This window comes from Haliotis rufescens, unplaced genomic scaffold (genome assembly GCF_023055435.1).
Source record: "Haliotis rufescens isolate VD_foot unplaced genomic scaffold, xgHalRufe1.0.p SCAF_2, whole genome shotgun sequence".
In the NCBI taxonomy this organism is placed as follows: Eukaryota; Metazoa; Mollusca; class Gastropoda; order Lepetellida; family Haliotidae; genus Haliotis; species Haliotis rufescens.
This window is the reverse complement of record NW_025963890.1, coordinates 18077848-18094927: the sequence shown is the minus strand read 5'-3', so window position 1 is coordinate 18094927 and position 17080 is coordinate 18077848. Positions and strand designations below refer to the sequence as shown.

The window sequence follows — 17080 nt, the reverse complement described above, 5'->3', positions numbered from 1 at the left end:
TGAGGCTAGTAGACTGCTTCTGTCTTGGTTTGTCATGTAAAGAATTGTCAATGTTTCCGCAGATTTGCAGTGGTATACTTCCAAATGTCAGTAATGGGGATAGTTAGTGTTGTTACCTGTGAAATAAGAAAGACACATGTCTTTAAAACTGTTGTTGTTTCAGTGCTGAGACCAGCATGTACCATGCCCTGGGCTATGGCACAATCATGTACATACAGGCAGTCATGACATTTGACATGGTGAGTGTATGCATCAGTATGATTTTGTAGGTTAGCTGGTACCAGTGGGTGGATGGATGGGTTTGATTGTGAGGGTGGGAGGATGTGTGGCTGCTTGGATAGTTGGGGCACATGTTTTTCTTTCTTCTTAAACATTTAAATAAATAATAAAGCATCCAGATGTGAATAGTAAAGGTTTCTGGAGACTTTGAGACATAAGCATTGATATAGACGTACAAATGGACACATCGCATGGGGGGGATGAATTGGTTGAAAGATTCTTTGATGGCTATTTGTGGACTGATACTGGGCTAGATATGTTTTAAGGAAATTTGGATTTTGAATGAAATCAGCCAATTTAGAATATAACGAAAAACGACCAATTATTCAAGCCACTTGCTGACAATGATACATGAAATGTGTTTTCTACCAGGGAGACATCGAGGCAGCTATTCAGGCAATCAAGAGGTCTGTGATTGTTTGTAGTAAACATCGAAAGAGGACTTCCATGATTGGGTCCATCACAAAGGCAGCTAACAAAACAGACTATAACAGCTTTACAGAAGGTAAGGAAACACATTCTTTGCCTACAATTGTTGTGTGAACCACTACAGGATAAGCCGTGCCTGGGATGGTGGATTTCTTTTTGGTCTGACGTCGCACTCACAAATATTCCACCTAACGACGGTCTGTAAATAACGAAGTATGAACCAGACAATCCAGTGATTGATATGATGAGCATCGATCCATGCAATTGGGCTACGGTGACATACTTCAACCTAATCAGCGAGCCTGACCACCTGATCCCGTTTGTCACTTCTTACGACAAGCATGGCACCAATTCTATCTCAGATTTTCATTGGGGAAACTTACTACAGTTTTCTTTTTAGTTATAACGAACTCAAAGGGACCACTAATTTTAGTTTGTGATGTCTGTTGTTTGTTATAAGCATATATACACCATATATACAGCAAATCAATGGGACAGTTTATGTCTGTCAGTTCGTTACAAGCCTGTTCGTTATAAACGTAGCTTGCTGTATCAATAATCAGTAAATTTTGATACAAGCATGGGTTGCAGAAGACCAATCTTAAGAGATGGTGGAGTAGCCTAGTGGGTAAAGCATCAGCTCCTGACACTGAAGATCTGGCTCAAATCCCACATAGGTGGAATGTGTGAAGCCCATTCTGGTGTCTCTCCTCCCCACAATGATAGGCTGGAATGTTTCTAAAATCCATATTAAACTACTTACTCATCCTGCACCATTATTATGTAGGAGTACTGAATGATATTTTTGTGGTTTGTTTTATGTAATATTTGAAGTAAGTCTTGAAAATTCAAGTAATAAAAGGGCACTTAGATTAACTGTTTCTCCCGATTTAAAATGGACTTGGACTAAATGCCATTTAGAAAGTGGTCAGATGTAACAAATGTTATATGTGGGATAACACTTTCTCAGTAAAGTTCAGATTCTGGTACTTTTTGGGGTTGAGTCCCATTCAGGATTCTTCGAACCACACTGCCAGAGTGAGGCACCTAATCGCCAGCACACAAAGTCAGCGATCTAACCAGGGGTCTGGAAAATTTAAAATCCCAATTGGACCTTTGCATTTAGGCCACGCCCCCTTCAAATAGCATATCTTAGTACAACTTTTCACACACATAACAAGTTGTTACGTATTCATAATATAATGAATTATGAATTGTTTAAATTTAAATTGTTTAATTCACCGGACAATTAATAACAAATAACATCATTTTAGATTTACATGGAAAACATACGTTTATTTCTGTTATAATAACGATCTGTTAACGTAGTGAACTGTCTAATTAATATTCATGAGTTGTATCTGCTCAAGTGTATGCGTTGTAACATTTGGATCGAGACTATATCCCATATTTAGTTATCATGTGACCTCATGGGAAAAGGTTTTTTTTAAACTAAAGATTTTATAAAAACAAGACAGATAATATAATCACAAATACTAATATCGTTGATAGCAATAGTTATTTGAATGCCTATTACAGTGATTGACCGCTTGGACTAACATGTAGGTATGATGTATTTACAGCAATCAAAACAAAGCTTGTCAGTGTAGATAATCTTCATTGTGTTACAACTGCAGACAGAAACTGCTCAGTGCTAACTGTTGATAATGTCCGGTCAAAATTTAAGAATGTCCGGACAGAAAAATTAAAATGTCAGGTAAGCAATATTTTAAACTGGACATTTGAGATTCCCAATCGGACATGTCCGGCACATATTACTGTTTCCGGACCCCTGGATCTAACCCACTCAGCCACCGAGGCTTCCAGTTTAGTGTCTAGTTTCAGAACATAGGCACTCCACAGGGATTCATGGACAGATTAGGTCTCATGGTTATTGTCAGAGCTGACTTTAATGAGGATTGGATGGTTACAATGGATGACCTGGCTGGTACTGTGTGCCCTGATGGCTCGAAGTTGTTGATCGTGTTGATCATTAGTGTGTCTGGCCAAGATTGATTACTTACTGGCTGCTGTATTATACTGCACTCTGCAGCGTAAAACAACATTCACTTGCCTACTCTGAACAAAACTGTTCAGTTCATTCAGTATTTTCCCAGCAGTTTGTTGTGATTATGTCAGAGAGACAACCAGAGGGGATGGACAAAGACACAGACAGCAGACATCAAGGGGACAATCAGCAGAAGCTAATCAGTTATTAAAAATTGATCCGCAAAGCACTTGTGTATTATTCCATTTGAGACTGTCCTGGAGGGATCTATATACTGTAATGAGCAGAAACTTGCCCTGGTAGTCTGACAAAAGCAGATGATTGACAGCAGCCTTTGGGTGTGACTAGCAGGAGTAGCATCAAAGCTAAGGTCTCGACACAGCTACTTCCTACACTAGTTCAATACTTACAGCCAAAATGAATAACTGTATTATAAGATAGTGACTGCTGGTTGCCTAGAACCATCATGCTCTCTCAAGGATATAATCATTTTTCAGGTTTGATGTATTCTGATTGAGCATCAGTCATTGATGTTGATGTTGTACAGAGTTGATTATACCTGGGAGCAGTGGAGCAGATTTGCCCACCAGAGTTATCTCCCTGCTTTAGGTGCAATTTGAAAATGTTTTGTAAGTTTTTAGCAGTGTACCCTAACACTGTAGCACTGTTTCGGTAGCTTGGTTTCTAGGGCTTCGGTCCTGCCTCACACTGAAGCACATGTTACACATGTGGTGTCTCCTTGGGCAAGTGACTTTGGTCGAAATGTGCCTCTGTTCACCGAACAGTTAATGGGTACCTGGTAGGATGAGATGTCAATATGGTTGTTAACCTAACAGGCAACTTGGGTTGTATACTCCCCAGGAAGCTGAGAATGATTCTTGAATGCACACTGATCCAGTGACCGGGGTAATAATAGCGCTTTGAGCATGTCCCTGAGTGGTGTTGAAATATGCGTAATATTAATGGCCTATTATTGTTGTTGTTATTATTATTATTATTACCCAGCTTATGTACAAGTTCAGAAACCCTCCAGTATTTATGTGGCTTAAGACTTGATGTGTCATAAGCACTTTCTGTAACTAACCACCAAGCTTACTGTGTGGTACACAACCATTGTAGCATTTAGATCAGCCAATTTCATTGACAGTTGGTCAATCATTGTTAGATCAACAAATTGAGTTGGTGAGTTGGTGGGGTTGTTGATTTTGGTATCAGGTTACCATTTATATATCATTGACAGTTGGTGAGTTGGTGGGGTTGTTGATTTTGGTATCAGGTTACCATTTATATATATCATTGACAAACCTAAGTACCTTTCAGAAAGATGGTTGGCAAATAATGGGAAAACATACGTTGGAAAAAAGACCTTCAGTGTGCGGAATTAAAGGGGTTCCATCTTCCTGAGGAAAGAGAGTTAACTGACTGTAAAAGTCCACTTTCCACCTTTGCTGAACTAGGCCTGAGGTTTGAACCTATAGTGTTTGAATCTAGGGACGCCCTAAGTCTTTTGACTTTTAACATCCGGGCAATGACAAGGTGACTTGCATGCTAAATTTGGAACACTGTTCTACATAAACTCATGAACAACAACAAAAAGGGCAGTTAGCATAAATGAGTAATTGGTTTGTACAAGAAGGGATTAGGGTACCTCTGAAGACTCGTGACTGTGACTGAGGTGATCCTGTGGCTGTAAGCTGTGATCTCCCCAGACTAGAACTGACAGGGTTTGTGCTCTCATTGTTATCACCCCTGGATATGATGCTGGGGGATATAGTCATCATCTGGTCTGTCTGTTCGTCCGTCTGTCCAGCCATCTATAGATTGTTTCCAGGGCATAACTTGAACTGTGAAAGATTTTTTCTGCAAACTTGGTACATGTATTAACCAGTGGCTGAAGTGGTGCCTTTTGCTATTTAAGATTTTTTAAGGATTTTATTTTTCTCTGTTTCCACTGAGACAAGTTATACTTAGCAGAAATGCGGGTAGGTGTTTTTTTCTGGAACTATTCAAAAGTTTCCTTCCTAATTTGGTAGATGTATTAATCAGGGGATAAAGTGGTGCCTTGTGCCATTTTTAGATTTGAAGCCAAGTTTGACTTTGACTCTGTTCATAGTGGTGTGTTTGTCTGGACCATATCTCTGGTACTGATAGGTATTCTTCCATGAAACTTTGCACACACAAAGACCAGGTTGTCAACTTGTGCCACATTGACTCTGTTCATAGTGGTGTATACCAGACATAGCAATACAAGTTTCCGAATTCCAATTCCATGGTATTGTTTTGATAGTTCATTAACTACTCTTGTATACGGACAGATAGATAAGATAGAAAATCTCATCAAGTTGGACTTACTGTAACCTGTGGTCAGAGGTTCTTTTGAATTGGGGGCCGGGGGGGGGGGGGGGGGGGGGGGATATGTTGTCTTCTGATGACTCTTGTGTATTTGCTCCCAACCTGGCACTGGTTTCTAGGTTCCAATCATAGAATCAACATGATCATGATCCTTAGCCTATTACCACCATTCCCATTCCCTTGCTTGTTGGTTTCATCAAAGGTGGAAAAGTCTTCACCATTTAACTGAAATACTTAAATCCAAAATCAGTCATTCAAACATGCAAAGTACTACCGGGTATTAATGGGGGCCATGGTTGGCCCAGTTATCTTAAGCACTGTGATTCACTGTGCAGGGTTAGACACAGCCAAATAGTCCCAGACAGGTGAAAATCAAAATGAATTGGTTGCTTTATCCTAAAATCAAGTTATTTTACATAAAGCACTAGTCTGAAATGATTCTATGGACTTGTTGTATATATGGTGTTGTGAAGCAGGATAAAGCCAACAGAAAATAACGATATGTGTTGCGGTCATATGCGGATAGAGATGCAAATATCAAAGTGCAAGTAGAGACTACTTTCAGTGTTTACAAACAAACATTGCGTTGCCCTTGTCATAACGGCAATCGAGTCAGAATTAACCATCCAGGAACCTGGAGAAACTACTGGGATAATTGCTATCATTATTAAAAGAAGATCCGGGGTTGAATGCTTGCCATAAAAGGCGACTGCTTGGTGCAAGAGGCGACTTACGGGATCGGGTGGTCAGGCTCGTTGACTTGGTTGATGCATGTCATCGATCTCAATTGCGTGGATCTATGTTCATGACCTGGTCCAGGTTTGATTATTTACAGACCACCGTCATATAGCTGGAATATTGCTGAGTGCGGCGTTAAACAATGAACAAACAGTATCTATCTGTGATGTAGCTAAGGCATTTTACAAGTTTTGGCATCTTTGGAGATAAAAATTTGCAAAACAATTTAGCAAGGACATTAGCCTTGCAGGATCAGATTCCATATCTGTGCTTGTAGACCTCTGCGGCTTGGAACCCTTTCCACGAATTAATAGTTGGATTTGGCCAAAATATGTCCGAATTGATACCTTGTTTTGCTTTGGCGCTTTGTGTACATCTACTGCATTTAGTAACGTTATGACTGGACAGGCAGACTCTAAACGAACGTGACGTCTTATAGACTAGAGTTAGAGTAGCTTCCCTTTGATAAAGGGCAGTTACTCTAGCAGACAGACCAATGGATTGCCATGAAAGGCAAGTTGTAACAATCTGTTTAGGCAGTTGTTGTTTTGCCTATATTTAGTTATGCCACTGTATTAGGAACAGGTTTCAGTTGGAACTATATTGACTGCTGTCACGGTATGACTGACACATCACTTTCCTTATGACATGATATATATTAATGCGCACATTCCAGGAAAACTTGCAATGTTTAGATAATATATGTGAGAGATGAGAAGAGATTTTTCGAGCACAGGTTTGAAGAATGCATTACATGATAAAGAGGTTTTCATGCTTGCGTGTTTGGGGATGGTAAATATCCTGTATTAGGAATAAACACTTTGTATTTAGCTTGCCAAGGCTCGCTAAATACAATGTTTATTTCTAAAACACTCACGTGATAACCTCTATTTTCCCAATTTTTGTGCTAAAGGCACTTAGTTACAAAAATGCTAGACAAATCCTTGCATTACCATAAAAATGATACATGAGCAGGGCAACTTGGCATCAAGTGGTAATTGCATGACATTCATCCAGGGACATTGATGCCTGCGAACACCCTCCTAGCTGCGACAGCTGTGTTTATCTGTGTACAGGTGCGGCATGTTATCTTGTATTGTTACACCTTGGTCACAGAATCTCTCTTCATCCAATGATTCCTGGTGTATCATATATCGGCCTTGCATGGTGCCATTGTGATTAAACAGAGTTCCATGCTGCTTATCCCACAATGCATATGGAGATTTAAATGCTGATTATTATAAAGTGACATTCAGTGATATTGTGTTTATTCTCTGTAACAGCTGGGGTCACTGGGTAAATAATAAAAAAAAGCTGCAAGTGATTCTGTATCATTTGTTTGAGGAACAAAGCAATGTTATGTCATTTTATGAAGTTACTAATGTAAGAAATGGCATGAACTCTTCGATGAAATCCGAAACTGGTATTAAACAGCGTGCTTGCCATTTTTGGTGTTTATACCTAAATAAACACAGAAAATATTGAAGTTAATTCTTAAGTTAGTGTGGCTTTGATAAGATTGTTCAAACAGTTTAAACATACCATACGCTGTAGATTGGCAACACATATACAGTATTCAAGATGGAGAATGCAGGTCAAGGGCTACATGTTACAGTCAATCAATCAATACTTCACTTCATAGCATTATAAATAAACATTGACAATTGTTGCACAGTTACACTGCTAAAGGAAATTTAACACAGATTCAAATGTAATGACATTGAGATGGACATATCTACATATAGATGTTAGACATATAGACAGTGAATTAAATGATGCTCCTCCTGTTCTGCATTGAAATTACACATTGTTCCTCTCTCTGGATATTTGTATATCATGTAGATGTTTAGCCAAAGTGTATGCAAAGAACATTGAAATCTAGAAAGAGCTACATGTATAATATTTCTTGAGAAATCTCTATGAAGGCATAACCATCAGCCTCAACCGATACTTAACCTTAATGTCTGAACTATATATATGGTAAATCTACCACGTTCAACATAGACCATTATGTTGGGTGTATAATCTTTACACTTTATCAAAACTGTTTAGTCCCCACAAATCAGCTCCGTATAGTGTTATTGGACTTATTTTGACTAATATCTTGAAAATGATTTGAATGTAATATCACCAAGAATATTTATATGCTACGATATACCCATTAATTCTGTTTGTACTTTCACTGATGCTCGTCTATCATGCAATAAACAAGATAGATGATTAGTAAGTGTTGTAATAAAGTCTTTGACAGGAAATGCCTTATGAGGCATATTCAAACAAGACAGGTCCATGAAGCAGTCCAATGCTATTTTAGTAATACCCAGTGATATATGGCAGCTTATTGATGAGAACAGCTTACCAGATGTGTTAAAGGTTAATCTGGATATCAATTACATGATAAATTGGTCCTTTGCCTCACATTTACAATCCGAAACCCAGAGTGATGAAGACTTGACAAGACAGATTTTTCATCAGGATAATTAACATTGTACATTTGAGACCATACATATGTATTGACAGAGATCCGGATTAGTCAAGAGTCCAGTTTTGACAGGTTCAAATGTATACTGCAGGGGTAGAAACGAACATATTTAGTCCACTAGTCCTTATAATTATAACATATAGCAAAACCTTTAAAAATTTGCAAATTTCTACTAGTCCTTATGATACCTAAACTATTGGGCAGTTTGGCAAGGACTACAGGAGTAGTGCCAATTTCTAACGCTGTATTGTTTCTTCAGTGACTGATCTGTGCCAGCAAATGTTGGAGTCCAGTTAGGGTCAGTTGGATGGATGAACATACATGTCTGCAATGTGAAGCTAGGTTACCTGTAGATATATCTGTGCTACATTGAATTTTGAATGAAATATGCAGAATATTAAGAAAGACTCGCAATATTTGATGACGTTACACTGCTCATTGGGATGCAGAGGTCGGATAAAGAAATGCACCAAGTGTAGAATTTAAAATTTGAAATACTCCGGGTACACTCTTGCCAAAATAGACTGCAACACAATTTTTTAATACGGTTGTATCTACAAATCTGAATTTTGTTACCTATAACTCTATATGCAAGTATTTTAAAATGCCTACCGACAATGGTTGAGGAAGGAGTACATGTGTACTCAGCTGTACATATTAGCTTCTCTGGAGATGTGGCCACAAATCAGCTCTTTCAGTGTTTTTGAGGTGGCTTTTGTTATTTGAAACCTCTGATTGATCAATTAGAATTGAATAAGTAAACTCATTTTATCACATATGGTTTTAAGAAAAAGCGTGTTCAGTCAGTATTCTTTGATGTAGATTGCTTTTAGGCATGCTAGAAGTTGGAATGTTATTTTAAAAAGTTTGTGTTTTGATTATAACTGCAGCATATAAGGGCATCATCCTAAATCTCCCCTGCAGTGTTTGATGTCTGATAGATATTGTGCAAGCTGATAATTACAGCCAAAAGGTGGAATATATGCCTTCACTAATGCAGTTTGTGAAAGGTGACACACTGTCATGTATGAAACATTATGCATTCAAAGTCCATTGTAATAAGAAACGTAGAGTGACAGATGATCAAACACGACAGCAATGCCTATGGCAGCAGCAGCTGAGACACAAGGAAGGCAATACAGATTTATTGTACCACTAGATCAGCCTTTCAGCAAGGTTAATGTGTTCTTTGCTAAAATTAGTTTCTTTCTCCTTGTGATATTCACAAACTATTTTCCTGTTGGTGATTCAAAGATCAGACTGATTCTAATGACTTGTCTTTAATCTAGATTATGGGGACATTTTGAAATCATTTTAGAAATCATATTTCACCATTAGTCATTAGAGTGTTACTAAAATAGTAAATCGATAAATTGATATTCAGCCAATTTGTTAAATGGGAATGAAAAGAGGTTCAACTGATCAAATCACATCACCATAAATGCTGTTTTACTGCATTATGAACAGAGATGGAAATTAGCACTAGCCTGCTAGCCCGGACCAGTTTTGTTAATGTTAAAGGTATCCTGAGGGCTCACAGTTGGTTTGGTTGTTTGTTGTTTAATGCTGCACTTAGCAAACTTCCAGCTATATAATCCAGTAAATAATCGAGTCTGGAGAAGACAATCCAGTGATTGATATCATGAGCATCGATCCACGCAATTGGGATCAATGACATGCTTCAACCAAGTCAGCAAGCCTGACCAACCGATCCTGTTAGTCATCTCTTACGACAAGCATAGTCGCCTTTTACGGCAAGCATTGGTTGCTGAAGACCTGTTCTACCCTGGATCTTCACAGGTCCTAACATGGCTAAGGGCGAATAGAATTTCCAACATTTTGTGGACTATTTATCATTATTCGGGCTAGTTCATGGTGAATTTCCATCCTTGCTGAATTTGATGAAAGGATTCGTGGGTTTAGTAAATGACTTCATTGGAATTCAGGTCAACTGATGCAGTTGTGAAGAGTATCTAACACAATTTGAACATGCTTTATGAAATTAGAAGCCCTTGGGTCAAGCCATGTTAGAGATACAATTGTGTTACACTTTATTGTATTCTTGAAATTTTGATGAAATTGCATACTTCAGATGTAACTTTAAACTCACAGTGTCATCAGCGTTCAAAATTGAGGGGGCCCTTGAGGTTTCTTCATAAACTTCTTGTTACCACAGCAACAACAGAGGACGTCTTTGAGATTAACTCTGAGGAATAACAGACTATGTTACCTGAGCCTTGTTGAAAAACCTATGTTCCTAAATGCATATTTCCATGCGACCGTGATCACCCATAATTCCCTCCTCATTGTTTTATTAGTACGATAATAACAGCAAATTATCCCCTATTATCGTTAGTAACATCACTTTAACCAAATTCTAGTCTCCTGATTGCATTTGGAGAATTCATGACTAATGGATTAAACAATTTCATATCATTTGCCAAGTTACACCATCATGACGTCAGAATGCAAACAGTCACATCAATGGAATAACCAGGCTAAATCAGTCAATCATGAGGATGGAAACCATTTTCTCTGTAGTATTGCGGAAAATGGTTGTTTTTTTCCAATATCGGTAATGAATAGCACTCCACCACTGGGTAGGCAAGCCAAGGGCCTCTACAGATGAACATGTAAAGCTGATTTGATGATGACTGCCAGTGGCTATGCCTCATCCTTCAAGCTTTCAGTAATTGGAGGAACCCATGGAGATTTGGGCAGTTTAAGGATGTGGGGTCCAGTAGGATGCTGGTAGCTGGCAATTCATGCAGATGATATAGATATTTATCTTCAGTTGACTCACTAATTTTACCCTGGGGATCATACATCTTGCTGCGTGCACTGTTCCTGAGACATATTTGGTCAAGAAATGGAAAAGGTTCCTTTAATGAGTAATACCTAACATTGACATTTAACTTTACCAAGGTATGCATGCTTAATGTTTTGGTGAACTTTTATCATTCGAAATGTGTGAATCATATCATTGTGTCATTGTGGGTGTATTTGACTACAGACAAATATGTTGGCAGTGTATTATATCAGTCTGATATTCTGTGATGTCAAGGTGACATTGAGGTGGATGGGACGTCTAATACCAGTCTGTCTGAACTGGTACTACCATTAAGACACCTCATTAATACTTGAGTAGCTATTGGTTTTGTTTCATATTTCAGTGAGAAGAATCAATATTTAGTACTTATGTGGCATCAACATGTATTGCATGAACTTTGATAACCAGTTAATTATAGTGGTAGCCGTATCAAATTTTCATTATGAAGAGCACATAGCAGGGATAAAAATTGGAACTAGTTGGAAGCAATTTATGCTTATTTCATGGTATCCTTGGTTTTGTAGAATGTCCAGGTCCTGTTTTGGCATTCTTCATGACATACTAGGGATAATTCACACAAAGACAACAACAACAACAACAACAACAATAATAATAATCTCCCAATCTGTTGACTGACATTGGGAGAGTAACCTGGTTTGCTACCAGGAATACAGCCTTTCTGACAACCTGGGTAATGCAGAAGGCTGCAGTGTTGGAGAGTCTTCACATTCTCCGAAAAGTTCTGGGTGGGTTTGACTAGGCAGCGCTTCCTGGGAGAAGTCCCATTCGCTGTCTGGGCTGCGTGAGGAGGGGGCAAGGGTCCCAAGCTGATGATGAGCCTAACCAGCCTGACTGTGCCAGGATCACCCAAACCCTCTTTGCTGCATTTTTTATTTTGATCTGTACATAAAAAAAAAAAAAATGTTAGAAGTGGTATCTGGCTAAAGATATATTTGCTGAAGTAAAAGACTGTGTTAAGGTTAAGCATTTCTTCAAAACAAGTACTTTGTGTTAATTCTACATGATTGCAGATGTAAATGAGGCTGTTCCTATCCACAAGATTCTGCACAATACTGCATGAAGAAGTCTCAGCCTCCTGACTGTTTCAAATTAACAGTCCTCAAAACCCATCTCTTCAGACTCCACTTTTTCACATGTCTACTCAGTAAATGATTTCTCTTTGGCACACAACAAACGTCCATTATTATGTCTCCCCCAGAATGGAGGGAGACATATTGTTTTTGGCACAGTTCCCGTCGGCGTCGGCGTCGGCGTCGGCGTCGGCGTCGGCGTTCCCACCGTTTCCGGACCATAACTCAGAAACCGTTTAATATTTTTTCGCGAAACTTTGTATACACATTAACCCAGCACTGAAGTGGTGCCTTTTGCTATTTAGAGATTTTTGACATATTTTTTCTCGTTTCCATGGAGATAACTTGAACATAGACTCTGAATGGGGTTAAGCTTGGTTTCCGGACCATAACTCGGAAACCGTTTAATATTTTTTCGCGAAACTTTGTATACACATTAACCCAGCACTGAAGTGGTGCCTTTTGCTATTTAGAGATTTTTGACATTTTTATTTTTTCTCGTTTCCATGGAGATTAGTTGAACATAGGCTCTGAATGGGGGTAAGCTTTGTTTCCTGACCATAACTCAGAAACCGTTTAATATTTTTTCGTGAAACTTTGTATACACATTAACCCAGCACTGAAGCTGTGCCTTTTGCTATTTAGAGATTTTTGACATTTTTATTTTTCTCGTTTCCATGGAGATAACTTGAACATAGACTCTGAATGGGGGTAAGCTTGGTTTCCGGACCATAACTCGGAAACCGTTAAATATTTTTTGGCGAAACTTTATTTACACATTAACCCAGCACTCAAGTGGTGCCTTTTGCTATTTAGAGATTTTTGACATTTTTATTTTTTCTCGTTTCCATGGAGATAAGTTGAACATAGGCTCTGAATGGGGGTAAGCTTTGTTTCCTGACCATAACTCAGAAACCGTTTAATATTTTTTCGCGAAACTTTGTATACACATTAACCCAGCACTGAAGTGGTGCCTTTTGCTATTTAGAGATTTTTTACATTTTTATTTTTTCTCGTTTCCATGGAGATAACTTGAACATAGACTCTGAATGGGGGTAAGCTTGGTTTCCGGACTATAACTCAGAAACCGTTTAATTTTTTTTTTCGCGAAACTTTGTATACACATTAACCCAGCACTGAAGTGGTGCCTTTTGCTCTTTAGAGATTTTTGACATTTTTATTTTTTCTCGTTTCCATGGAGATAAGTTGAACAAAGCTCTGAATGGGGGTAAGCTTTGTTTCCTGACCATAACTCAGAAACCGTTTAATATTTTTTTTGCGAAACTTTGTATACACATTAACCCAGCACAGAAGTGGTGCCTTTTGCTATTTAGAGAGTTTTGACATTTTTATTTTTTCTCATTTCCATGGAGATAAGTTGAACAAAGCTCTGAATGGGGGTAAGCTTTGTTTCCTGACCATAACTCAGAAACCGTTTAATATTTTTTCGCGAAACTTTGTATACACATTAACCCAGCACTGAAGTGGTGCCCATTAGTTGTTTGAAATTTCTAGGAGTTCTATTTTTGTCTCTGTTATTTAGTAATGGAGGGTGGGAATGAAGAGATGGGGTTTAACGTGAAGTAAACGAATGAATGGGGGTTAGGGGAGTGGGGGGAGACATATGTTTTTACGAGTAAAAACACTTTCTAGTTATTATTATTGTTGTTGTTTTTGTCTGAATTATCCCTAGCATGTCGTGAAGAATGCAAAAACAGGATGATGTGAAATATTCTTCTTCTTTCCAATACAAAGGGGAACCTAACCATGCAATAGATCAAATTTACTGTTAACAGTCCTCAAAACCCATCTCTTCAGACTCCACTTCTTGTTGTTCCCACATGTCTACTCAATTAATGATTTCTCTTTGGCACACTACAAACGTCCATTATTATTATTATTGTTGTTTTTATGTCAATTATCCCTAGCATGTCGTGAAGAATGCAAAAACAGGATGATGTGAAATTTTATTCTTCTTTCCAATACAAAGGGGAACCTAACCATGCAATAGATCAAATTTACTTCAAAAATTGATTTATAACTAGTAATTTAAAAAAATTAACACAAACTCTGTATCATCACATTGAGCGAAACAAATACAAAGTTTTAGTGATTTTTTGCCTAATTACTGAATAACTGAAATGGATGAGGATTTGCATCAACGTGGTAAAAGAGACTGTTGTTTGGCTTCTGCAGTTTGTCCTTCTTTGCCCAAAGCTACGTCAACTTTTATCCTATGATTGTTTGTCAGTGTGGTTGAAGAATAAATCAATATAATTAATGCTATAACCATCGTAACCACAGGAATCATTAATCTTGTACAGGAAATCATTACCCTTCAAGGGGAAGAGCAGATCTCCTAATTGTACTGAGTCGTCAGACAATGATCTGTTCTGCAAGAGGGTCTGGTCTGGATACCTTCATATTGACAGTACCATGTTAAGACAGAGTAGTTGGGTAACTAATGGTGTTGGTAGCAAGGCAACCTCGATCAAATATTGGTTACGTCATTGTGCTTGAGGTAACTACAGCCCAAATTGACGTTGATAAATTGGATAAACAAGTAAATGGGGATTTTTAGAAAGTTTTCTGGTTTTAGAAACTGAAGGAGCGTTGTGAAGAGGCTTTAGTGGAGGAGTGTTTATGGAAGTAAACCAGGATTGATTTCTGAGACTTCCTTTGTACCAGAGAGATCCTCTTGTATTTGTCAGTGTTGTATTACCTGTATTGTAAGCTTATTCAGCAGCAATTTTGAATTTCTCACCAAAAATTACTAACACTTGTCAGACATACTCAAGGAGTAAAGATCATTCTGTCTAGCTGGATGTATCTGGTCTTGATGAAGCAATACCCTGTAGAATTGAACACAAGACATTGATGATAAGCAGACCGGCAGTTTTTGCTATCTCATGCCTCAACAACTGACTGTGTGATGGACCAGGTTTATTATGGCCAGTGTGTAGATGTGCTTATATTGTAGTTCAGCACCATTCCAAGGAGACAATTCATTGCTAACCCTTTGGGATTCCAGGTTAGATTTTGTCCCTATGAACCTATGCTGATCGCTAGAGGTGACTAAATGGATCAGGTGGAACTTAATGGATCGGGGGTCAGGCTTGGTGACTAATGGTTGATGGTGTGTCAATGTACCCAGATGACGTGGATCGTTGCTCATATCAATGGGTTTGTGTGGTCCATACTTGATTATTTATAGGTTGCTGTCATATAGCTGGAATGTTGCTGAGTGCAGTCTTACTGTATTTAAAAGATCTCAAAGCTCATGGTGCTTGAGATATTGGCTGTGACATATGTTGTAATGTTATTTCGTTTTGTAATTTTGGCTGGGAGCAATTTTAGTCTGCATCAATGAAACAGCATCGCATGGCTGCATCTTATTTAGGTTTTAATTTAGAAAGTGAAATTTCTGACTTCTTGGAAAAGCAAATGTTTGCAGAAAAAGGGCTGATATTCAGTATTTAGCTCACAGGGTCTGAAGGACCATGGTGAGCTTATGCCTCTTGACCCGGTGAGCTTATGCCATACCGTGGCATCTGTCGTCCTTATCTAACCAATTTTTCAAACAACTTCTTCTTCTGAACCACTAATTGGAAATTAACTAAATATGAATGGTAGCCCTAGGTGGTGCCCGCCCGGGATTCAAAATTGTACAAATGGTGGGGCTGACCCTTCAAGGGGCTGAGGTGTGGGGTCAAATAGGGGTAATTTGGCTATATTGCTTTAAACGACTACTTCTCTGGAACTAAGAGATGGATATCAACCATATTTGGTTGTAAGCATTCTCTGGTGGTGAGGATTCAACATTGTACAAATGGTGGGGCTGACCCCCCCCCCCCCCAAATCCCAGAGGATGAGGGGCGGGGCCAAAAAAAGTTTATAACTTGGACACAGTTAAGATTCCCACTGTATAACCATATGTACAATTGCTGAGTATAATGAGAGAAATGACATATATGCTACCAGGACTGGGGTCAAATAGGGGTAATTTGGCTATATTGCTTTAAACGACTTCTTCTCTGGAACTAAGAGATAGATACCACGGTATAACCATATGTACAATTGCTGAGTATAATGAGAGGAATGCACATATGCTAACAGGACTGGCCCTTCTGTTCATCTGTCCGGCACTCCCAACGGAGTTAGAACCTTGACCATACTATGCAAACCGATATTATCCCCACCCTATTAAAAACAGATACATTGTATACATTTGTTTGTTATGAAGAGAATAATACATTTATGCCAATAGGATTCGCCCTGGGGTCCAGCCTTGCCTCTGGAAACTTACATTTGTATCTAGAGAAGTAAACGTTCATGCTGTCAGATTTGCCATCCACCCCTTTTAAGTGCTGACAGAGTCAAAATTACGAAATATTTGCAGTATTATATGCATGTACAATGCAAATGTATATTTTGTCACGATTGCGTCAATATCCAGGTGAGCGATACAGGCCATATGGGCCTCTTGTTTAAAAATAAAATCATCCTACAATTGTCTGGATATTATTTTTGTCAACACTTCTTTTAAAAGAAAACCAATTATCTTGATCATCAATGATTTGATCACATCAGTGATGACAGAAATATTTCATTCAGTACAGACCTAATAATGTCTTTGGTGTGGTTGGAAATATGAGCAGAGTCCCTCTTGCTGATGGCGCCACCGTCCTCATGAGATTATGCTGCAGCGTCAACAAACTTTGGATGCTCAATATGATGTCATGAGTGACCTTTCCAATGTAGATACTGGTCTACCTCTTACATGGATGTAATCCTATATCCTACTTGTGATGGCACTGTAAGTAGGTTTGCAATGATGTTATCATCATGTATATTGAATTACAAGGTATCAA

At 38.5% G+C, this 17080-nt stretch overlaps 1 protein-coding gene across 3 annotated transcripts in view; it reads left to right on the top strand.

Moving 5' to 3' along the window:
* Positions 1 to 17080, top strand: part of LOC124138787 (tetratricopeptide repeat protein 39B-like) — an 82220-nt gene that overhangs the window by 41088 nt on the left and 24052 nt on the right. For all 3 annotated transcript variants that reach the window (XM_046505653.2, XM_046505654.2, XM_046505652.2), the window contains 2 exons: positions 164 to 239; positions 652 to 784. In XM_046505653.2, coding sequence (XP_046361609.1) covers positions 164 to 239; positions 652 to 784 — 209 coding nt within the window. The remainder of the gene's footprint in view (positions 1 to 163; positions 240 to 651; positions 785 to 17080) is intronic.